Below are 24,164 nucleotides of genomic sequence, written 5' to 3' on the forward strand. Positions count from 1 at the left end.
CCTGTACAACATTGTTTTGCTGCTCACAATCTACACTGCTGAATGAGGCTCGTCATTGCAGTAGTGCTGAGATTTTTTTATGCTGACGGGCTACATATAAGTATATTGAAATTAAGGTGATGGTATTTTTATCACACTGCACAGAAAAAAAAAGAAATGCGGGACTGCAAAATAGTATCACAGACGATTATTTCATGAATGTTCAGGCATGTCTTGCTCTGTATGTATCTGTTCTTATGTGAAAGCCTTCTCAAGTCTAGCTTTGGCATACTGAGCACCAGAATGAACACGTATTGCGTTCTTAAAGATTCTTGCAGAATTGCTGGGCAGTGAAAATGAAGAAATGGAAATGCCAGGCCCCAGTTCAAGTCAGAACGCTTCACCTGATAATTCAGCAGGTACGTACCAGCCAACTGTTCCATACAAAATTATATGGGCTGAGTCGTTCTGCATATGTTTCAAAATATCTTTTCTACTCACTGTTTCAGTGGACGCAACACTTCATGGTTGCCCAGATGATCATCCACAGGAGATACAAGGAGTGAGCACTTTCAATCCCCAAACTTCTGACCAGTGCGTACAAACAACTGTGCAGCGAACAACACGCAACAAGGGTGTGCAGGCAGATATAAAGAAAAGCACAGCTTCACACTGCACCCAAGCAAAGCCTCAAACCATTTCAATAGGTACGTTCCTGTGAATCGAATTGGCTGTGCTTGTAACACAATGCATTTTGCACTTGAAGGTCACAGGTCTAGAATATTTCGATTTCTGCGCATGATTGTAGCTCTACACTTTGCTGACATGCTTCATAGTTCATAGTGGATCAGTGGGGTTGCATATTTTGTTTGATTTCTCAGGTATACAGGTTGGTGGACCAGTCATGACAGATGCAACTACACAGGTCAATATGAGCATACAGGAAGAGGAGTGTGAGGACATAATTCCAGATGACCTCTTTTGAAACGACCCAGATGATGACCCTGATTACAACCCTTTGGATGACCTTGATGAACTGTACGTTCTGCAAAGCTATGTTACGTAGTTTTGCATACTAGAATTACATAAAGAAGGATGCATGGCTTTGCCAGGACATATGTGGCTGTATTTGGAAAGTAATCAAAATATGTTCCATTTTTTTCTCAGGCCACAAGAACTACACGAAACGCAAACATCTGGCCAAGAAGGAAGAATTTTCTTCGTTCAAGAAAAGTGTCTGCGTGACCTTCTGACTGTGTGCAGCATCTGCCTTGCTCCTCGTGCAGTGACCTTCACATGTGAGGGAACGTTGGTGGAGGCTAACGGCCAGTGCCGGTCAGGCCATGCATTCTGCTGGCGCAACCAAGATGTGGAAAAACAGCAGCCAGTGCTCAACTTGCAACTTTGTGCAGCAGTGCTGTTTTCGGGAAACAACCCGACAGTTTCAATCAGAATGCTTTCGATGATGGGAGTACAAGTTGTGAGTGAGCGGACGTTTTTCTCCATCCAGCGCGTACACCTGTGGCCCGCCATTGGCAAAGTAAGCAAGGCAGTTGAGGATTTTTTTTTTGTTGTTTTTAGAAGAGGCACTCATTGCGCTGAAATTTTTTCAGGTATATCAAGATGAGCAGGAGCTTTTGCTTTTAGATGCTCAGAAGAGAAAAGTGAAGCTTGCTGGGGATGGGCGAGCAGACTCGCCCGGTTATAGCGCGAAGTTTGGCACGTATTCATTGCTAGATGTGGAGAGCAACAAGATACTGCACTTTGAGGTCGTGCAGGTGTGTTATGACTTTACTATGACATTTTAACAAGTTCATGTTGTTTATTTTCTGAAGTGTTTATCACAAAAGTGCGTATTGAATTTGCAGTCCAATGAGGTTGGCGGTAGCTGTCGCATGGAGCTGGCTGGGCTACAGCGTGCCCTTGCTTTCTTGGACCACAAGAATGTTGAAGTGTCCGTTCTTGTCACGGACCGCCATGCCCAAGTGAAGTGTTTTATGCAGAAACACAAGGAAGAAACCGAACACGAGTATGATGTGTGGCATATGGCAAAAGGTACCCTTATGAATTCTGTAAACGATTGACGCAGGCTTACTTGCGGCGACCTAATACAAATCAATGGTCACATTGTCTGTTTTAAATGTACATTTCAGGGGTCAACAAGAAGCTGCAGACTGCAGCAAAACAAAGCGACTGCAAGGAGCTGCTACCATGGATAAAATCTATTACGAACCATATGTACTGGGCAGCAGCTTCTAGCCATGGAAACAAGGAACTAATCGTTCCAAAGTGGAAGTCGCTTCTGAATCATGTTCAAGGCATTCATGAGCACGATGATGAGTTGTTTCCCTCGTGTCTCCATGGCAAGATTGAGCCGAGAGAATGGCTCAAAAAAGGTGAGCAATGGCAAAGCAGCAAGAGTTGGGACTTATACATTTAAACTTTAAATTTAAGAGTTTTTGTTACACAGAAACTCTGCTGATATGTTACTATTAAAAAAGTGGACCTAAATAAGCAGACTGACATAACTTTTGAGATTGTAAGTTTTAGAGAACTTTTTATTCTTATAATAGACTGCTGCTAGAAGGTGGTCTGACGCAGAGAAACAAGGGGAACTTTAATTGGAATGCCAGTAGATTGATTTTCAATGCGTCCAGCTAACAAGACGATACGCTTGTTTAACCTGCCCCATGATTACATGTAATTATTGAAATGACTGAACAAAAGCAAAATTACATATTAAAGCATTGTAAAGAAATGTCGTCCCTCCATTGATGCTTTATGGCAAAATAGCTGTTTTGATGAGAGAAGTGGGGGCTTTAAGTGTAAGGTGATGCTGAAGGTCGAAGCATAGCAAAGCACCATAGCCACACGGTGTGATGTTCAAGAGTCAGTCCTAGGAAAATTCTGTTAGGTTTTTGGTGTGTTCATTTAATTTAGTTTTTTCTGGAGAAAAATGTCACAGCACCAGTTTACCACATTTATCACCATATTCAATTTTGCTATCCCATTGACAAAACCGGGCTTTTGAACATTTTTTGTCAGACTCTAGGGCACTGCAGAAACTCGAAGAAGTGGCCACTGCGAGAACCCTGCTGAAAGACATGCCACGGCTTTCCACCAGATACCAGACATATGGACTTGAGGCATTTCACAGCCTGCTGCTTCATTTTGCACCCAAGCTGTACCACTACCCATACGCTGGAATGAAGGCAAGGTATGAAGACGATGTTCCCCTAGCAGAGCAGTTCACCATTTATTTGTTGTTTTCCTGACACTCTTCTTGTATTGGGAAGAGGCCAACTGCTTCAAACTTTTTGTGATTTGTCTTGTTACAGCCATTCTAAATGTACGTAATTTATTGTTACATTTATATTAGCTATCCAACTTTGATTAACTGCAAATTGCACCTGTTTAAGGTCAGTTTTTGTAACTACAGAAATCAGACGCTGCTTTTTCTTGTGTGTTCATTCAGTTAAATGTAACTTTTTTCAGGACACAACTTGCTGTGCTGCACTATAATGAGAATAGTGAGCGTGATCAAGCCTGCACAAAGGATGGCACTCCACGATGGCGCATAAAGTACCCGAAAGCAGCTGGGGGTGAGCCTGTGGCCTGTCCCATAATGGAGGCAGCCAAACATGGTAAGTTTTCGTACTGTAATTTATTTTGCAGAAATGAAGGTGCTTGAATAATTATTTGCAGGCTACGTCCAAAAGCTCCTGCAGGCAGTAACCACAGCAGCTATCAATGCACCTCCTGGAAAAAGGGAAAAGGCCACTCCTGAGACTCGATCACCACTCAGCAGCTCATTTAGTATTGTAAATAAGGACACAGAGGTAGCTAAGCGAATGAGTCGCTTCAATTAGCAGCGATGTAACCATGGCAAATAAGTATTTGTTGTCTTGAGGCTTTAATCACAATGCATGCTTTTATTATTTACCATTATTTCTCACAGGTGTTTGTCAGACCTCCTGGGTCATAAGATCATATAAAGTAGGAAAATTCTCATTTAAAGGAGTACTGACACGAATTTTAAATATTTTTGGGTTGTTGCTCTAAATGACAACACAGGTGTGGAGAACCCTAAAAAGAGTGTCGTTGTGCCTGGGAATCTTATATTTGCTTGGTGGATCACATGCTGCAGTAAGGGTGGATTTACTCGTGTTGTTCAAATCTTGTGATTAGTGCACATTACGGGATGTTATTCATGGGGCTAAAAACGTGCATGCAGCTTCTTGACACAGTTGTTTCACTCTTGCCGCAATTTTATATTTGCTTGGTGCATCACATGCTGCAGTAAGGCTGGATTTACTCGTGTTGTTCAAATCTTGTGATTAGTGCACATTATGGGATGTTATTCATGGGGGTAGAAACATGCATGCAGCTTCTTTCATGTGTGTTCTGTTTATTTGCTTTTTTGTTCAGTGTGTATAAATAAATTTGCTGTAGGAAGGAGGCCCAACACTGGGAAGAAAAGGGGGAAATTGTCCCAGCTCAATCCCTTGCCTCGATGCACTTCATTGCCACATTAAGTCGTGATTGCTTACTACGTGACAAATACCACAAAACACTGCTTGAGTTCATGAAGAACAGCACAGGAGCTACACCGCACATGTTCCAAACACTGTCTTTCAGCAGCTGTAAAGGTGACACTATTGGTTATTATGAGTTCATAGCAATATGTTGGGTACTCGAGCAAAACTCTGAGCATGTCATAAATTGTATCCAGTTTTATGCATGCCGTCAGATATTTTGTATGTTACAAATCATATTTCTTGGTTGTTTTTTAAATAATTATCATGCACATGCTCAAAGTTGCATGTGGTTGCTTGTCTGTTACAGATTGTATTTTCTTTAAAATTAAGACAGACCACAACACTGACAATAAAGTGAATGGAAATTTCTTCTAATTGCCATGTGTATCTGATTTGTTATAGTGCCCAGCTGGAGATGAGCAATAATAAATGATTGGCATATCTCAGTACGTGGTGTTTTTCATTTCCATCAAACATGACAGTGAAAAGTGCCTGCTGTAGCAGTAGTACATCTCGAGCTGTACATGTTTTTAGGAGCAGCCGTGGAAGCCCTCAGCTCCACCAGCAATAGCTGTATTGTGTACGCTTACTTGCGTCAACCATAGGAGTGCTTGAATCCAGTGTATGTGCCTTCAGGGTCTGGATATTTTTTTCTAATTGCATTCAGCACACAACTGGGCAGTATTACTCTATTTTTTTGGCCAGTTCTTTTCCATGTCAGGCAGACAAATTGCTTGTATCCTGCATGTCTTAATTTTCTGAAAAAGTGAAGGGCACTGTAAACACAAAGTTCCAAATCAAAGCCTATAGCTACTAGTTTCTCACCTGTTTTTAACAGACATCTGACTTGACGAGTCAACTGGCGTGCCATTCTGTTGTAAGGCCACTTCCAAAACGTCCTTGTTTAAGCACACACTTTTAAATTTTTTTGTCGTTGTGATGCACCGGGGATGTTTCTGCCGGTCGCGGATCTGCCGAATCTCGAGGCAGCAGCAGCAGTCCTCCTCGTTCTTCATTGGCACGCAGCGCGTGCATGAGCACCTATGGCGAAAACGTGTACACAGATATCGGTAACTAGCGTGTAAGGTGCTTCAGTGTAAAGCGCTTTGATATTGCTTACGACCAGATCTGCATATCTTGTACTCTACACGACAGTCGCATATTCACGACGCAGCTAATATACCGCTTGCATTTTAACACCATCACTGTAGTACTGGCCAGAATTTCGAAAAAGCAACGATATTTTAAACAGAGCAGCATTATATGAGCCGAACCGTCCATGCGCAAGCTTGCAGCGCAGTTCGGAACACATGTCAACACTGCGCGGCAAAGAGCGGCACTCGTGCCGCTTTTTTTTTTTTTTTCTCGCGATAGCACACTGACTCATCGCATGCTTCTTGCCCGCTGCGAAGCGTGATACTGATTGCATCAACAACGCTGCACTATGAGCAGTGAAATTCACGAACTAATGTTTCTGCACGATGCGCGCGCTAGCGTGGACCGTGCCAATACGTAGCTAACAGGTAGTGCCAAGGCTGCTGTTCCTTATCGGATTGAATATCCGCGGCTGAACGTATGATTTGTATCAGTTTACGACAGTGAAATTGAGCACTGACATGCATCTTATACGTACCAGTCCATGTTTCCGACGCGGGTGAAGGTGGCCGGTTGGGACACACTTTCTTGTGCCGGATCATCGGTGCTGGCAGCGTCTTCGGTCGTCGCTCTAACTGTGGCGACCGGCTCGAACAGGTAAGGATGTACAGCGAACTCGTTGCGACTTTCAGAGTTCGCCATAGCAGCAGCTACCAGACTTCAACCGTTAGAAACACCGACAACACCGCATCGCCCGACAGCGCGCGCCGTGAGCATGCCCTCGTGGTCCCTATCGTGATGTCACGGAGCTTCGGCCAATCACAGGCGGCGGCGAGACCCGCGATGCCGGCGGAGGCGCCTCTTGCTCGTTTTCGGCAAAATAAAGTGTTTTGCGTTGGTTTATGCAAATTTTCGACTTGATTTCCGAGTTCGCCGAACAAAATTACTTATTATGACACCATAACCTCGTTTTTTTTAAAAAGTGCTTCAGTGTCCCTTTAAGTGGACGGGACGATGACCGCCGCCGTAGCTGAGTGGTAGAGCACGGGGCGCGTTATTCGAAGGTCGTAGGTTCGGTCCCTGCCGGCTGCACGTTATATTTTCGTCCACTTTACTTTCTTCACATTTATATCCTAATTACTACAAATAACATACCGTATACTTTCCTTGATATTACTGTCTGCTAATTCTCATATATAAATACTATATATATATATATATATATATATATATATATATATATATATATATATATATATATATATATATATATATATATATATATATATATATATATACTTAAATACGGAAGAGTAACTTCGGTTGCCGCAAGGTTATAAGTATAAAAGTATATGCGCCTTCATAAAAACAACTGTTTATTTTGTCTACGTTTCGACGGGAGCCCCGTCTTCTTCAGGACATAACAATATTTACAGCGTGTGTGTGTCCTCTTATAGCATGTTGAGAGTGGAAGGGAAAGGACAGAAAGGAAGGGAAATAACGGAGAAAAAAAGGGGGGGGGGGAACCACGACAACAACAACAACAACAACAGCAATACACACACAAAAAAAAAAGAAAAGAAGAGCAAAGAAAAGTCCGGAGGGTCAGTGAGAAGGGTTTTGCTTGTCGCGGACATTGTGTTCGTTTAGGCAGCGACAACAATAGAGCCTCTGCGCACCCATCTTCCCCCAAACGGGCAATGTAATGACCCCGCGCATTTAGTATGGCCCCTTCCGGTGTGGGGCCACGGGTGGCGTTTTTGACGTCCTTCTTCGTCGTTTACCGCGTTAAAGTAATTGGTGGGGTGGACAGTGAGGGCTTTCAGCGTATGTTTTTCCGTGTCGGCCTGGATGTAAGACCCGAAGTGGCCGGTAGTGTAGTCGCGTCGTCAATATTTATTAAGCGCATCGGCTCTTTTTGCAAGAGGAAAAGATGTAGAAAAAGGTAAGGGTTGTAAAGGAAAAAGACCGACTAAAAGCTTGTTCGTGTAATGACAGTTTAAGTGCAGTGCTGTATGATGTACACAACACTGTACGACGTCCGGGACCACTTATCTGTGCATGCCGGCTGTGCTTGAAGTGGCAGATGAATCCTGGTTAGTGAGATGCTAAGCTCAAGGCTGCACCGAGGAGCGCTATCATTCAAAACATTGTTATGCTCTTACTGGGCGGCAAGGGGCCGGGGACTGATTAGAGATTGGCGTTTGCGCTTTTTAATGATCGTAATGCGGAGAGGGTTCCCGGGTGTTCATTGATTCCACTTTTTATCGTGTCGAATTTGTATATAAAGTATGATTCACGTTGCTCCCTTTCTCTGGTTGTTCGAAAATTGTTTTCCAAGAGTGTAACCTTGATACCCTCGAAACTGTGATCTTTCAATGCGACATGTTTAGAAAGTGGAAGGCCAGGCAGGGAACGTGCATGTGACCGATGGTTGTTGAACCTAATTCTAAAAGGCGTGTCTGTCTGGCCTACGTATTGCATGTTACATACCCCACATTCCAAAAGGTATATGACGTTGTTTGAGTCACAGTCAAGTGCGCCACTTATTTTGTGCTTAAAATTTGAGTGTGTGCTTTCCGCCACGGTTGTTGTCTGCATGTGCTTGCATACTTTGCATCTTCCTTTTCCGCAAGGGCGACACCCGATTTGGGGCTTTGTGCCTATCTTTGAATTTATTAAATGATCCCTGATACTTCTTGGCCGCCTGTATACCACACCCGCAGGGGAAGTGAAAATTTTGGATAGTCGCTTGCTCTGTTCCAATATGTTAAAGTGTTTTTTTAAGATCTTATTAATGTTGGGTGGGTTGTTTGTGAAAGTTAATACAAGATTTTTCTTGCGCTGCTGATCGGTATCTTTTTGTTGGTGTAGTAAAGTCTGGCGGTCCAGATTTGCCGCTTTTTTGATCGCGTCATCAATGATAGCTGGTGGGTATTCTTGATGGAGGAGTACCTCGCGCATACGTGCGGTGTTTTTTTGGAAATCCTCAGAGCGAGAGCAGATTCTTTTGAATCTGTGTGCCTGGGAATAGGGAATACTGGTCTTGCAGTGGCGCGGGTGGCAGCTTTTGAAGTGCAGGTACCGTTGCCTGTCCGTAGGTTTCCTGTATACACTAGTGACCAACGCGCCATCCTCTATTCGAATGTGTACATCCAGGAAGCTTATTTCAGTGTTAGAGTAGGAGTACGCAAAAGAGATGCTGGGGTGTGCTTGGTTAAAGGCATGTATGAATTTGAGGAGTTCGTTTTCTGAATCAGTCCAAATCATGAATATGTCGTCTAGGTACCGTTTATAGAATGAAGGTCTGATATCACAGCCTGAAAGGAAATTGGACTCTATGTGATGCATGAATATGTTAGCGTAGTTTGGGGCCATTCTTGTACCCATTGCCGTGCCGCTGATTTGAAGGTAGTACTGGTTGTTAAATTCGAAGCTGTTCAGTTCGAGGACAAGTCGGGTTAAAATTGCAATTACCTTTTTGCTTGGATATGCGTCAGGGTTGTGGTTGCCATATGATTCTACAAGTGCCCTGATACCATCGTCATGTGGTATATTCGTGTAGAGTGAACTAACGTCCAACGTTACCAGGAATGCGCCGTCTGGAAATCTTACGTCCGATATTTCCCGTAGAAAATGGTTTGTGTCGCGCAGAAAGACTCATGTGTGGGTGGTATGTTTTTGATTAAAGAGTCAATATAGCTATATATATATATATATATATATATATATATATATATATATATATATATATATATATTGTAAGGGAAGAGAACAGAGACAGCACCCTTGCTGCGGGCCGGCTGTTCTATTTCTCTAAGCTTCGTCCTTCTCTTCCTTGCACTACCCAATTCAGCGCGTGCGAGCGCCCAAACCACGGTGCCGTTCTTCGTCATTACACTCGGCCATGACTGCGAGCGGCCGCAGTTGCCGACTGTGTCTCTGGTGGGCGGCACTGGCTGCATCTTGGTGGTCGGTCCCGGCCACGCTCTGACTTGGTTTGGAGATCTGCCAGTGTGTTCTCTGGCGGGCGGAATTGGCTCTGTCGCTGTGGTCGGTTTTGTCCATAGTGCGGCGTCTTCTGAAAACTTGTCGGCGACGTCTCTGGTGGGCGGACCCGACTGTTTCCGGATTGCCACAGGTTCATTTGACGCTGGTCGCGCCGCAAATCCATGAACTGGGGAAGGCAGTGCGTATTCGCAACTCTTGAATGTCGGATCGTGTGGAGTTGGTGGCGCTGTTCGCGGTGGGTCGAGCTGGGTCGTTGTGCTCTCCTACCCATGTGGGACGAAGTGCGAGCGAGTTTCCGAGCTGATTCTTGATGCAGCTCATACTCTTGTGGTTGTATTGCCGTTATGTTCCCCAAGGTGCTCGAGGTGACTGTCCTTGCCAAAGGGTCGCAAACATTTGAGCCGTACTGGTCAGAAGCCGTGTCATTAGCTTGAGACATGTCCTGAACTGGCAAGTCTTTGGCGTCAACGAACCCAGCTGGGATAAGCACCTCAGCTTGCTTTAGGGAATCGGTGCTTGGATGGGGGCGAGCGTCCGCACACTCGGCCAATGACTGCGGTGACGGTCGGCAATGATGTTGCTCCTGACTGTGGGCCCAACCGGGAGTGGTGGTTAGTGTTTCGTCACTGGCTGGTTGCGATGGAGCAGACGTCGACACACGGCTGACGTCGCCCGATGCCTCCTGGCACTCTAGCGCTGGACAGCTTGGAGGCCGGCTCGTCGGCTGCTGTGGCTCGCAGACGGTCTTAGTCTTTGTCAAGGATGGTCCTGTGGTGGGTACCGATACGAAGTCGGATATCTGTAGGGAGAAGTAAACATCTCGGCTAGTGTCAACGACTGCCGCGGGGCACTCCGCGAAGCTGTCCGTGGAGCAGGTAGCGGACACAGCTGCGCCGTGCCCTTCACGATCTCGGTCACCGTGAGAGGGCAGGGGGTTGGGGGCCCGAGCTGCACCGTCGGGATTCTGCGTCTCACAGCTCCCATCCGCGGTAGACAGTGGGTCGGTAGGCAGGGGGTCGCAGACATCAAAAAGTGGGCGAAAGAGACTCGTCAACTTCGCACACCACTCCGACCAGGATCGCTGCCGGACGCCTTCGTAGGCATGCCATGCCTTGGCGGCATCGCGAAGGCGGTCGACGGAAATCAGCCATTTTTGATGGTCCGACCAGGCGTAGTGGGTGCCGAGCGAGTTGATAGTCTCAACCCACCCGAAGACGTCGTCCTGAAAGACCCGGAACACAGGCACTGCCCAAACGCCCGACGATGGTGAAGCCGCAGGCAAGAACCCGGAGTTCAACGACATCACGCGGTGGTGTTCACGACAGAGTTCCGTGAGGACGCGTAAGAGTTCCGCACCGTTGTCGGTTGAGGCGCGCGACGAGCCATGGGCGGTGTCCACGGTGTACGCGGCGGCCCCGGTCCTCACAGCGGATGAATACATCGTCAAGGACGCGTGGACGGCGTCCCTGCTCGTGAAAAGGTATCACGGCGTCGGTGAAACGGCTCGGAGCCGTCAAGGAGGCCTAGACGCAGTCCCAGAACGGTGGTGGCACTGGCGGCAGATGAGCAGGTGCCGAGGAGGCCTGGACGCCGTCCTCAACCCGCGCTTACTGCGGCCGTACGTTGGCGGATGCCATGGACGAAGGAGCGGGTACGCTTACGGTTCGATGGTCGTAGACTGCGCCATTGTAAGGGAAGAGAACAGAGACAGCACCCTTGCTGCGGGCCGGCTGTTCTATTTCTCTAAGCTTCGTCCTTCTCTTCCTTGCACTACCCAATTCAGCGCGTGCGAGCGCCCAAACCACGGTGCCGTTCTTCGTCATTACAATATATATATATATATACATATATCCTGATGAAGATCGGTCTCCGATCCAAACGTCGACAAATAAACAGTTTTTTAGAAGCGTATATCTTTTTTCCTAATTATGTTACGGCAACCGAAGACACACTCTTCATAATCTACGTATATATATATATATATATATATATTGCAAGGAAGGCAGCGCTGTTCGCGCAAGGCCGCGCGCTAGGCAGCGCGAAGACGAGAAAGACGAAGGGGCAGAATGGAACAGCCGGCCTAGAAAACAGGCGTTCCGTCTATTTCTCTACCCCAGCTGCTAGCTTGAGGTAACGCGTCCTCCTGAGGAACGCCGTCACTCTTCCTCAGCCTTGGAACCCGCAAGCTGACCACCGCCGCATGTATCCATCCCACCACCAGCGGACGGCGTCCAGGTCTCCATGGTGGTTTCGGGGAACCACTTGACCGGCGACGTGCTACTTCGCGCCAACAATGCGCACGGACTCCTCTCGCCTGGGCACGTCGCTCACTGTTCCCATGGCGAGTATCTCGTGACCAAGACTCTACCATCATCTGAGCCGCCAAGGGACGCCGTCCACGCTTCCTTTGACGTCCTAAGACGGTAAACGAAGTGTGGACTGAAAGCGTGGACTGGAACCGTGGATTGTAACGAATCCTAAGATTCCTTCCAATATGAGCGCCCGCACGTGCCATAGCAGAGCCGCATAGCTAATGAAGAGCGCCACCTCCGGTGCGTTACTACAGCACAACAAGCTCTATCCAAAGAGGTCGCAAAACTTTGCGCGAAGTTCAGTTCAGAACCTATTACTAGCGACATCAGCAAGGGGAGTTATCGGTGCTGCGATTCAAGTGCGACTAGGTGTGGAGGGAACAAACACGAATAGCGAAAAACGAAGTTTTATTCAAGGGCCAGTATTTATGTTTTACAAATGACACATTTCTTTCCCTTGAATATGATGTAGGTGCAATCTGGATAGAATTTATGATACTGCTTAATTATTATAAAAATCTAGAGTTACTGTATATGCTACCTAAAGGTATCATATACAGTAACTCTAGAAACACCTTTGTCTCGGCTTCCTGTGACGAGAGGCGCACGCCTTGATCATTCAGTGCAGCCCTTGTGGTGCAAGGAAAAGCGCGCTCGTAAAATTCGTCTGAGACAACACGCCCCTTCACGTGTTTTGGTGTTTCCCACTTGAACGCATTCTCTGAAATATTGTGGTCAGAATTGAGTTCTTGCTGTGCGCAGGCTTGTCAGGTGTGTCTCACCGTTGGTGAAAGTGTTGAATACAGTGTCCAACGGGCAACGGGAAGTGGCGGAGAACGTTAAATGCCTAGCGCTTGCCTCTTTATCCGCGGAAATGATGTGCTGTGCAAGGATGCGATAACAACACGCGTACGCATGGCGACCTAAGTCTTCTGGATAAGAAACCGGGACAACGGTTCGGAGTACTGTTCTCGCTGTATTTTCGTGAATCGGTATTCCTGCGACCCGGTTTCTTTCGTGAACACGCAGGGCCTACTATTCTTCCTGTTATTGGTGAGCAGACCACTAAGTTATCTATCGCGCTACAATTCGCATGACTGTATTCGCAATGCCCATAGACTGTCGCGCCACCGAGCGGAATTCAGGAGCGTCCTCTCGAGGAGGGTTAGTAGACGACAAAATGGCGGCACTATGCAGTCGCTCCCTTGTTCGGCTGTGCTAGCCTCAGTGTTAACGCGTTGGCAAGAAAGGAACACTACGACTTTGCATGTTCCCTGCATCAGTGAAGAAACCGGCCCCTCCGTGACACGAGAAATCTGATTCGTTCTTGCGAGACGCGAAGTTTTCGTGAAAATACGTGGCAACTCGCGCTTTCAAGGCTAGCCCACAGTGTACACATACTATCAGCTTCGCGAGGCTTTCTGTAGCCACGTAGGTAAGTTAAATGTTATCGTCTGACATAGTCAGTTGAAGCTCATCCTGTTTTACTTGCATATATAATTGGTCAGTGTTTCTTGTAGTGCATGAGTCCCATAACACTGCACGCGGGAGGGAGGTCGCGCGGGCTCGCGATGTGCTCATGTATAACTGAGCGATCTAAAGTTGGCGATACATTAAAATAGAGCCTCTATCCTTCGTCAGCAAAGCGCTGTTACGAATCGTGCGAGCGACGTTTCAATCATTCGAGGACGCGTCTGCTCGACGCCTTTCGTGGAGCGAACGCTTTCCATCCACGCCGTCCTTCGCCAGTGTGTTGGGTTTCATCGCCACCGCTGCGCCGCTTGTTTTTGTACGTTTGTTGATAGGTGGCAGCACACTGCAAGCGATTTGCTTGTTGACCGGTCTGAGAGCAAAACGTTCTCCGCGCCCAGACGTCTGTCTAATTGTAAACGTGGTGACGCGGAGTGGTCGAAGTCGTTCGGGGCAGGAAATTCTTCAGATTGCTTTCAGCAGTGATGTTGAAAGAAACCATCTTGACGACGAGGATTTTTCACTGGACGCAGAAGACTGTGAAAGCAGCGAGAGTGACAGCGACGATGAACCACCAGCCGCTAACTCACGAGGAGCGAGTTGCACTTCACGTCCCCTCGTGCGTTAATGTTCTTTCACGCTCGTAAGTCACTTTGATTGTATTTAATGTATAATATCCTTGAGCGAGATCAAAATAAAAGCATAGTTCCTCTTGTGCATTGCATGTATCACAATTATTGTGGATATTATGGAGCGCCGCATGCCGCCGACACGCTCGTGCTCGTCCAACGAAGCGACATGGTTAGAGCGATGGAACGTGCAGTCACGGCCACAATCCACGCCTCTCGGCGAACTTCTTCGACGTTGCGAAAAGCATACGTGTTTATTCTTTTCGATATTCATGTTTCGATCGTGCAGATCGAACCTGCAACATGCCAGTGAAGTACACACGGCTAGAGTCTCAGCATGGCTGTGACACAAGCGCTACTGAATGGCATGTTAAATGCTTGTGTTCCGTTGAAGACGTAACTCCGCGTTTTCGACTGCGCAAGTAATGACGACGGGGTATTATCACAGAACACTTTTATGTTAGCAAGCCATCATCACGCGCAGCAGCGATGGCGCTACTCGCTGGCGGCCTACTACTGCGGCAAATCCGTCAGGCAGGCTCGGTACGTACTACCTCGGAGTGCCGTTCAGCTCATACGTCAATTCTAGTTCATACAGGTTTATGTAGCACGCACAGGATTTCGCAAGCATCGTTATGCACAGTAACGGAGCTGAAATATAACCTTTCACTTCGCAGTAAATAATTAGGTGGCGAGTACTTAGCACTTTCCATGGTTTGGGAAAGTATTTTAGTCTCATATCCATTTCAGCGCAGCTCATGACTTCATCCGGTGAAAGTGGCACGGTCCGTACGTCCGCACGTCCTATCTGTTCCTATGCTAAGAAACGGGTTGACCCTCCTCCTGGCGCCATCTTGAAAAGCACGGCGCGCCACCTATAGTTCGTGGGCATTGCGAATACGTTACACGTGACATTCATTTATCGGAACATTAGTCAAAAGATTGTGCACGTACGTCCGCGCACTTTTTGTACTTATTACAACACTTGGTGTTCATTGTGCGCAGTGTAATAAAATTGCGTTATTGTAACCATTGTGTAAAACTGAAATATCCTAATCTTGGCGTGACTACGCGTCATTTCTGCTTGTTAGAAATGAAGCACACCAGCAGTGTGCACTTTCAGGAACCTGCGTCTGTGCGAAGCAACTAAGCAATGGTGTAGGTATGAGAATTTGGCTGTTGCTTACTTCAATCCATCTTTGAAGAGGCCGCGAACGCCAAATAAAAGTTCCAAGAATAAGTTTCATAGTAAAACCAAGGCGAGTTAAACGGCAGTACACTTACACCCCACTGTCTAGTCATGAGCCGATATTAGTTTAGCTGGCGTTGACTTGAAGTGCACTCGTCAAGGACTCGCCGGCCAGCCTTAGCGCGAGTCCTTAGCAGTCAGGGATTTACGAAAACTATTTTTAGATGAAACGGCGTGCTAGTGCCAACGAAATAATCTCACTTGTTTCCAAAATATTCCTTCACGTCGGCTTTAAATTTTGTTCCGTCGGAAATGTTCCCTTCTCACACAGAGGAGGGAACACCTTTGTACGGGGCCGTGATCCTAGACAAGCCCGTGAAGAGGCTTTTTGACCCCGGCCCTCAGCATCCCAAATGATGGAACGTTGGAATGAATATAGTTTCAAAGAGAGAGAGAGAATAAGAATAAAAGAAAGGCGGGGAGGTTAACCAGGGCTGAGCCCGGTAGGCTACCCTGCACTGGGGGAGGGGGAAGGAAAGATAGAGAGGAGGAGAGAAAAGTCACTCTTTCAGCCGGCGTAAGAGTTCTGCGTTTGACATCACAAACGGCGAATCAGTCCGGTGTCCTTAAGAAAACGCAACAGCGCTTTCGTTGCCTTTCGGAACTGTTGAGATGGAGCTAAGCCCCATGAGCAGCTGTTGAGCCGCCATTTTAGGAACACACGGGCTTCTATGGAAGTTTGGCTACCAGTTACATTTACGTTGAGCACAACTTACGCTGAAGAGGAGGGTAAGGGAAGTGAGGTGGAAGACGAGGGAAAGGTGGAGGGGAACGCCACCGGCTCCGCTGTTTCCTCATTCTTAGCATCGCAAGTGCGTAGCTGCCCCCCCCCCCCTCCTTTATTTTCAAAAAGTTTTTTTTTGCACAGAGAAAAGCACGCTGTGAACCATATAATGCACATCAACGCGTCCGTAACAGGCGAGAGCCTCCGATGTCTTGAAAAAAACAGAGGACGCAATGCACAGTCGAAGCATGCTGGTAATTTTATCATAATAAAGCGCTCTAATCGCTCTTATAGTAATGCCTGCATCCATGATGCGTCCAGTGTTAAATTACGCCATCCTCGACGTCTTTTTATCTGTGACAATGAGCAACCGCAAAAACCGACCATGTCAGCAAGGCACTTTACCAAATGCGTCGTTTCTATCATTTATTTTTGCTAATCGCACTTTTTTTCTTCAAGCTGGTGTCCTCCCTGTAAACTACCAGGTGACCGGCGTTACTGTGGCTATGGCAGTGAGAGAGATCGATTTGAACTGGTGCTGTCAACTGCGTACAATAGAAATCCTTTCCACGTTATCGTATGTGGACAATCAAATGTTTCGGAACGCATCTGTATGTGTGTGTTTTATTTTTTGTGTTCGAATAATACTTATCGAACCATGAACAATCGCTCGCATTCGCTTACAAACTTCGAAGTGTGCCTACTTCAACCCATCTTCGCCATCGTTGTTAAGAGGGCGGGAAAGCGCGATATCGACGCCGGAAAACCAGAAACAGCAAAAAGAGAAAAATCCCTCACGGGATAAGCTTTCTCGCAATGCAAAAATTATTGAACATAAAAAGGAAAGAAATAGTTATTAGGTTTTCCTTTATGCTACGTCATCTAGAAAGAATTACCATCGAGGACTACATGCAACAGCGTAGTGAAAAAGTGGGACAACATGCAGCAGAGTAGTAAAAAGGCTCGGAAGAGTTGGCTGTGCTGCCACAGAATCTTGTCGCCAGCTATAAAACAAATGGTAAGCCATTTAGTGTGTTTTCAACATCCAACACACACATCTGAAGGGAAGGACCGAGTGGCAGCCGACGAAGACAGCGCCTGCCTTCGTCGGTTTTCACTCACTCCGTTCTTATGCGCTAGATTCTGAAATGGAATATACCAACATTGCCAAGCTGACGCAATTTCATTTAAAACACTGTGTTCTTAGTTGCGGGACTGCGGTAAGCCGTCGCGCTTGTCTAGTAAACTAGATAGTACGCTTGTCATTAACGATTTCCTATTCACTTCTTTAGGAAAGTAGTGGTCAATTTACAGGACTACGTTGGGCACATGCAGTATCAGCACTCTGTCAATGAAGCCAAATGAACAGGAACGACAGCTGTCTGGTTATCAGTTTCAGCAGTAGCTGTGGCGCAAGTTTCTTACTTAATATTTTTCTGAAATTATGCGCCTAATATGAAAGTACTCTAAACTGTGTCAAAGAACACAGCTATTTTCCGCAGGAAACGCAAAACCTTAAGTAAATATCTAGATTGTTGCAGGCAGGCGCAGCTACAATGATGGGACTACCACCACAAACGCTGTCCGCTTCCTCCAGTGAGCTGTTGCTTAGTGAGAGCAGTTGGCGTACGGAAACGGCAGGTTGGTTTCATGTGCAGAACAGCGAGGATGGCGCTGCGGACTCGCGCACCTTGTGTTCTTTGTGAGCCTTAGCCTACGTATTACAACCTTAATACGGAGTCATTCCAAATTGAAGGTGACAGGGAAGCTTTCAGATGAAAAATAAAATCAGGAACCCTAGCCCTATCGGGAAAATGGGAGGAAGCGAAGCTTGGTGAATGCGTGCCTGACCTAAAGTTCTTTCTTTCTTTCTTTCTTTCTTTCTTTCTTTCTTTCTTCGGCATTGCGCAGTGCTTCCTCCGAACGTAAACGTTCAGTTTTATTATAGCTAGCGGCCGTCCCCGGAACGCCGTTTTCGGACTCACTCAGCGTGGCGTCTTTCATGTTCTCTTCAAGGTTTTTCAGCCTCTAGAACGGCCCAACTAAAGGGCCATCACGCGATCATGGAAACCCGGGTAAGGAATTCAATTTTTCCGAAGTCGGAATTTTCCTCAATTGTGCAATTCCTCATATAGAATTTACGCGTTGTCCACCAGTTCGCTTTCAGTACATCAACACGGAATATTCGAATGAAGCGCCCACAGCAAGTTTACTGCTTCCCAGTTGTTTTTTGCATCTTGGGTATACCGCATTCGTATGCTTCAGTTCATCTTGCTTTTTACGAGCCTCTGCGCGTGGCCTAGTGGTCAAGGCACTCGTTTTCAAATAGGCGGGAGCTGGGTTGAAACCCCCGCAGCGAAAAGAAAATTTATTGCTTTTGATTTCTTATTTCTTTCATGCGCACCAGCTGTGGGCGACGAGGGTTTGTTGGTGAGGGGGGTTTTTACAGCGAAAGCTGTTATGAGATCATTTCACCGGCCGTTTTTGGCGCCGTAGTTGTCCGCCGCCGCCGCCGCCGGTGTCCGTAACCAGTATCGCTCGAAATAAGAAAAAAAAAACTAAATAAGAAAAAAATTCAAGTTCGAACCTTGGCCCTCTGCGTGGGAGCCCCAGTATTCAACCTCTGAGCCATGCCGGAGCTTGAAAACATGCTTTGCAAAAAGGTCCTATACAGGCTTCATGTCGGGAAGGAAGCACATTAGCATATGCAATATAGCGTGGTTGAAGAGTAAAATAAGCACCAAGCGTCGCACAACGCGAATTCTGTAACCAGGCGTCACACAATGCGAATTGCGCAACGAGTAGGTTGTTGAATGCTTCGAACCCATTACGAAGGGCTCTGCCATAATTCCTCATCGTCATCAGGCCCAGCATCAACAAAGTGCGCATAATGCCTTACATGCGTTTAGCAGGTACCAACGCTCTCCGTAGAATGACAAAAAATGACACAGTGCCTGCTGCCCTACTTCTCAAAAATTACAATGATTTATAGCGTAGTGGGTTCCTCGCAAGTGCACTTGTATTGGTTTCCAAGGAAGCCCATAAGCGCATGATCCACTTCCTCGGGGTCTCAGTAAAATTACAATGATTTATAGCGTAGTGGGTTCTTCGCAAGTGCATTTGTATTGGTTGCCAAGGAAGCCCATAAGCGCATGGTCCATTTCCTCGGGGTCTCGGTAAAGTTCTTCACTCCCCTCCCCCGTCTGTCTCCGTCGTCAACGTATGTTATACAGCATGACGGGAGAGGGAAATAGCGACCGGGCGTCACCCGAAGCAAATTACATAACTGGTGGGCCGTTTAATGATTCCAACCCATTACAAAGGGCTGAGCCACAATTCTTCATCGTCATCAGTCGTCGCGTCAACAAAGTGCACATAATGCCTTACAGACGTGTAGTTGGTGCCTCGTTTATCGACAGAATGACGAATAATGCCTTAGTAGGTGCTTCCCAACTTCACAAAAATTGTGATTTATGGCGTAGTGGGTACCTTTCTAGTGTACTTGTATAGTAGCCCCAAGAGAGCTTAACGGGCTCTATAAACGCCGCTCTTCCAGCTTTCGCTGTGACTGTGCTGCGGTTTCAGCGCAGGCCTGGCGTTTTTTGAAGCACCATATCACCAACTTTCGAGTTTCACTTGAAAATTCAGGAGCTCTTACCCTATGCGGTAAATGGAGGCAAGTTATTTAAGCGTGTGCGCCCCTGAAGTACTACTGCTATTTATTTTTATGTATTTCTCATTGCACAATGCTCCCTTGCGTCTCCTTCCCCAACACGGGAATCGGATTTTATCCACGTGAGTGGCAGCGCAACACATCAGTTGCTACTAGCGAACGACGGTCATGCGTTCACACCAAGGCAAAAATGAAATGTGGCAACGTGTAACGCAACGTGAAATACCAAGCGACATCGGTAAGAGATAATATTATCATATCAGAGCGGCGAAGTGCCGACAAGCACCCGATCGAGAGAGCATGAATTATTGGAAAAAAGCGCATACTAGTAGGCATGTGACTGGCGAAGCTCGACGGGCCAGATTTCTGTATGTTTTCCGCATACGACACATCCACCGATATCTCTGAATCATAAGAAGCCTCGCTTGAAAAGGGAAAACTCAGTGATGGGGTACTATGCAGGATGGCCCAACTTCGGCGAAACTCGGAATCGTTTTTAGAGCAACGACATTTGTTAGACGTACGGGCTGTTTAAATTCATTTTCATGTGTTTAATGCCTGCACTAATCTTCAGGAATAATCAGCACCGCGGCCTCTGAGATTAGCTCCGGTTCAGCGCTTTACAACACTGCGGCTGGAGCTATTCGCCGCGCCCACACGTAAAATCATGGTCCGCCTGTGCATTCTAGCGCGTTGCGCGGCAAGCGTGGCCTTTTCGTCCTGTTCGTCATCGTCTGCTAGCTTCCCGAACGCGTGCGCCCGGCTGCGTGCGCCTGATTCCCGAACGCGTGCGCCTGATTAGCTAAGTGGTTTGGTGGTATACCTACATAATTAGGTCAGGACATGCTATGGCCATGCTAATTAATCCAGGCCATGCTCAGATAGAGCTAATTAAACCACGTCTTACCGAGACCGTGCTAACACATACGTGTAAAGCTGTGAGGGAAAACCAATTAGCACGACGCTAATTAGAAGCGCGCTAATCAAAGTCAAGCTAATTAAGACCTTACTCACAAAGATCACGCTTATTAGAGTCGTGCAATTAAGGGAAATGCTCATTGGCGTCATATTGATTAAGACGTTGCTTATTAGGCATGAGTCATTAATGTCACGTTAATTAAAACTTCGCCAATTAGGAGTGGCCAATTTAACATCATGGTAATTAAGACCGAGCTAACTATTACCATCAAAATTGAGACCGAACTAACGAGGTCTACACTCGGAAGCAGACCGAGAAACGAGCCACGTAAAAAGCTGGAAGAAGCTAGGTGATCACATGCTCCTCGGATGGCTCCAGCCTTGCATAGGTAGTGCAAGCTGACCAAATTATCTTAAATGGATTGAAGCGGCCGCTTAGCGTCCACCGCATGAAACGCTTGACAGTCACACGAGTTTTATAACAGTCCCAAGTTTAACTGGGGCCTTTCCAGAATCAACGAGTTTGTACACGAGTTCTCGCGTTGATCAGTTTGATTGACAGACGCGCGCGGCGAAGATCGGGCCCGCCCACCGCGTTTACTCTTGCCGAGTAACATTGCTCACGCCGCAAGGTCAGCGAGCGGCACGATTCATTTATGATATTACACACGCGCACGAAGAACTAAAGGTTATATCATCACGTGGCGGCGATGTCTCGCATCCGATTCCACTACGCTCACGATGTACCAGTCGCAGCATGAAGAAAGTGCCGCTGGTGGCATTTGCGGTGAGAAATGTTGCTATTTACTTATTAGATGCGAAGTATCTTAAGGCGGAGCTCAATCCGGTGGTGGTGGTGTGCGGCGTGACCACCCTTACTGCGCATGCGCATACCCTCTCCACACACCTCCTCTTCACTCACCCTCTCCCCTTCCCCTCTCCACTTTCCCTCTCCCCCTTCCCCTCTCCACTTTCCCTCTCCCCTTTCCCTCTCCCCTTTCCCTCTCCCCTCCCCCTTTCCGCTCTTCCTCTGAAACGCGGGCTAGACATGCCGAAATTCTCTTCTGCGCAACGCCGCGACGAGCTCGAGCGCACGCGCGTCCCCTCCCCTTCTCTCTCCTCTCCTACGCTGCCCCCTCTCGCCCGCCTGTCGACCACGTTCCCCGCTCGCCCTGTGAGAATTAACGGCCAGGCTAGATGGAAGATACGACGCGCGTAGCGTCCCTCTTCGCGTTCCACGACGCGAGGTCGGTAGCATGCCCAACGAATGCCAACAGAACGCGATCGTGCAAGTGCTCCGGCTTCGCATCGCCTCATGGTCCCCTTTAGCGGGAGATAGTGTAATCTTTTGTAAAGCTATTGTTTGTACCGATTCGTTACTGCAGAAAACTCTTCAGCCGTGTAATGTAAGTTGCAGTAACCCGTTCACCTATTTGTCTGTAATATTCGAGAGAAGTGAAACTAGTGCTGCGTGTGCGCCCTTGTTGCCTTCGAGAGTTGAAATTTCTATGCCACCTGGGGAACAAAATAACTTCCCTGAAAGAGGACAAATGCCCACGAACACGCCTATGGGAGGCGCGATGTTCAGTGGACAAAAGTATAGCGTGGCAATCACGCTGACATCGCTACACTGTTGAAATGTTGACTGATTGGCGGCGCTGACGCGTTCGGACGCGGTGTTCCTTTGAAAACCGCCGCAAATGCCGCATATGCGTTTGTGACACCAGGCTCGTCCATGTAGCCGTTTTTATCAACACTGGTATCGGACGCTCCCCATTGTCTTCCTGTCATGACCGCCGTAGTGCGAGCTCCGAGCAAACTCGTGTTCCCGAGAAGCTCGGGCCATCCTGCATAGCACCCATAGTAATCTGTCGTAAGTAAACGAAATCTTCTCCGCCAGCTACATGTACCAGAGGCGTGACCTTGTGCGCATTCTATAAAGGAACGAGTATTTCTGCCAGACAGGTTGGTCGACGCTCGCGCAAATGTCCCGAACAGGAGACGTACGTGAGAGCTGCGGCAAATGCAGAAGCGACCGCAATTGGAAAATAGATTGCTCCCTTTTGTGTGCTTGCAGGTGAAGCTCTTTTTCGGGGGAAATTCCTTTCGCTGTACAGACTCACGAGTGCCCGAATAGCAGGAGTGAACGAGAGAACGGGAGCTGTTCGAGGGGCTCGTTTTTTGGTTTGACGCAATCAAATGAAATCAATTCTACAATTAGGGCGAGGACATCATCGGGGCTATTTATTTGTTGTTTTGAACTGCAGTGCTGTAACTACGACATAAACTGAATGAAGTAAAGTGGACGATGAAATACACTTTCCGTTGGCGGGGCCCGAACCCGCAACCTTCTAATTACGCGTCTTAAGCTCTACATTTGGTAGAGCATCGTCAACTGTCCTGCTAGCAGTGAATCACTTCCGTTAACATTCGCTATTTCGCAAACTGGTGCGAACCGTAGAAATCATATCCGACCACAGTGGGAACTTCCGGAGATCAACTCGGAGCTCCTATGAGATTTTAAATTCATTCATCACGTCAGAAACGCGATGACAAATCATTTATTCCTACGGATATAGCATATATTCGCTGCATTGGTTCGCTCATTAGCCATCGATATTTGTTCTGTTAAATCATACTAAATAAATCAGGACGAAAAGCCACTCAATAAAACCTTCAGTAACATTTGGGAGATGAAACGCGAATGGCCAAGCGCGTGCGTCTATGATATCGAATGCATTACATGCCAACTAGAAAATTGTGATGCGGTCCGCTGAGCCGTGTCCAATCTGCAAAAACGCGGAGTCTGAATTACGAGTAGGGCTCCCTGTTTTTGTAGTTTATTAAATTCGAAGCATTTTTAGCGAACCATGGGCAATTTGGCCGTTTTTATCTATCTATCTATCTATCTATCTATCTATCTATCTATCTATCTATCTATCTATCTATCTATCTATCTATCTATCTATCTATCTATCTATCTGTCTGTCTGTCTCTCTGTCTGTCTCTCTGTCTGTCCGTCCGTCCGTCCGTCCGTCTATCTATCTATCTATCTATCTATCTATCTATCTATCTATCTATCTATCTATCTATCTATCTATCTATCTATCTATCTATCTATCTATCTATCTATCTATCTATCTATCTATCTATCTATCTGCAGTAAACGCCGACGCTTCCGGCGTTACAGTAAACGATCATCGATGTGCATGTATCAGCGGAAATACCGACCATCTATACAACACAGTTGATAAAATGCGTCGCTTCTCTCCCGTTCTGTTTGTGATCACAATTTTGCTTTCCAGCTGGTGCTCTCCATGAAGGTACCAGGTCGCCGGCTTCAATGTGGCTCTCGCGATGAGAGAGATCAATTTTCACTGGTGCTCACCAGTGAGTACAATACAAGTCCTTTCTTCCAGAGTGAACGCAGACAACAAAATGTTTTACAGTGCGCCACTATCTTCGTTTCTTCCGGTTTGATGAATACTTATCAACTCATGAGCAATCACTCATGCTCGTTTACAAGATTCGATGCGTGCCTGCTCCAACCCATCAGCGCCATCGTT

General features: G+C 46.9%; 2 protein-coding genes across 2 annotated transcripts; one reads left to right on the top strand and one right to left on the bottom strand.

The window, feature by feature from the left end:
• Positions 1–974: 974 nt before the first annotated feature.
• LOC119385549 (uncharacterized) lies at positions 975–3,848 on the top strand. Its single transcript, XM_037652967.2, has 8 exons — positions 975–1,017; positions 1,147–1,519; positions 1,593–1,757; positions 1,848–2,034; positions 2,133–2,375; positions 3,025–3,196; positions 3,475–3,623; positions 3,685–3,848. Exons 2-8 carry the CDS (start codon positions 1,433–1,435, stop codon positions 3,846–3,848), a joined length of 1,167 nt encoding a protein of 388 aa, XP_037508895.2. The 5' UTR covers positions 975–1,017; positions 1,147–1,432.
• An 83-nt stretch (positions 3,849–3,931) lies between these two features.
• Positions 3,932–6,314, bottom strand: LOC119385550 (uncharacterized). Its single transcript, XM_037652968.1, has 3 exons — positions 6,151–6,314; positions 5,343–5,558; positions 3,932–3,953 (listed from the first exon to the last, which is right to left on the bottom strand). The coding sequence occupies exons 1-3, from the start codon at positions 6,312–6,314 to the stop codon at positions 3,932–3,934; spliced, it is 402 nt and encodes a 133-aa protein (XP_037508896.1).
• Between the last annotated feature and the right edge of the window lie 17,850 nt (positions 6,315–24,164).

The sequence above is a fragment of the Rhipicephalus sanguineus genome, chromosome 3, assembly GCF_013339695.2.
Source record: "Rhipicephalus sanguineus isolate Rsan-2018 chromosome 3, BIME_Rsan_1.4, whole genome shotgun sequence".
NCBI classification, from domain to species: Eukaryota; Metazoa; Arthropoda; class Arachnida; order Ixodida; family Ixodidae; genus Rhipicephalus; species Rhipicephalus sanguineus.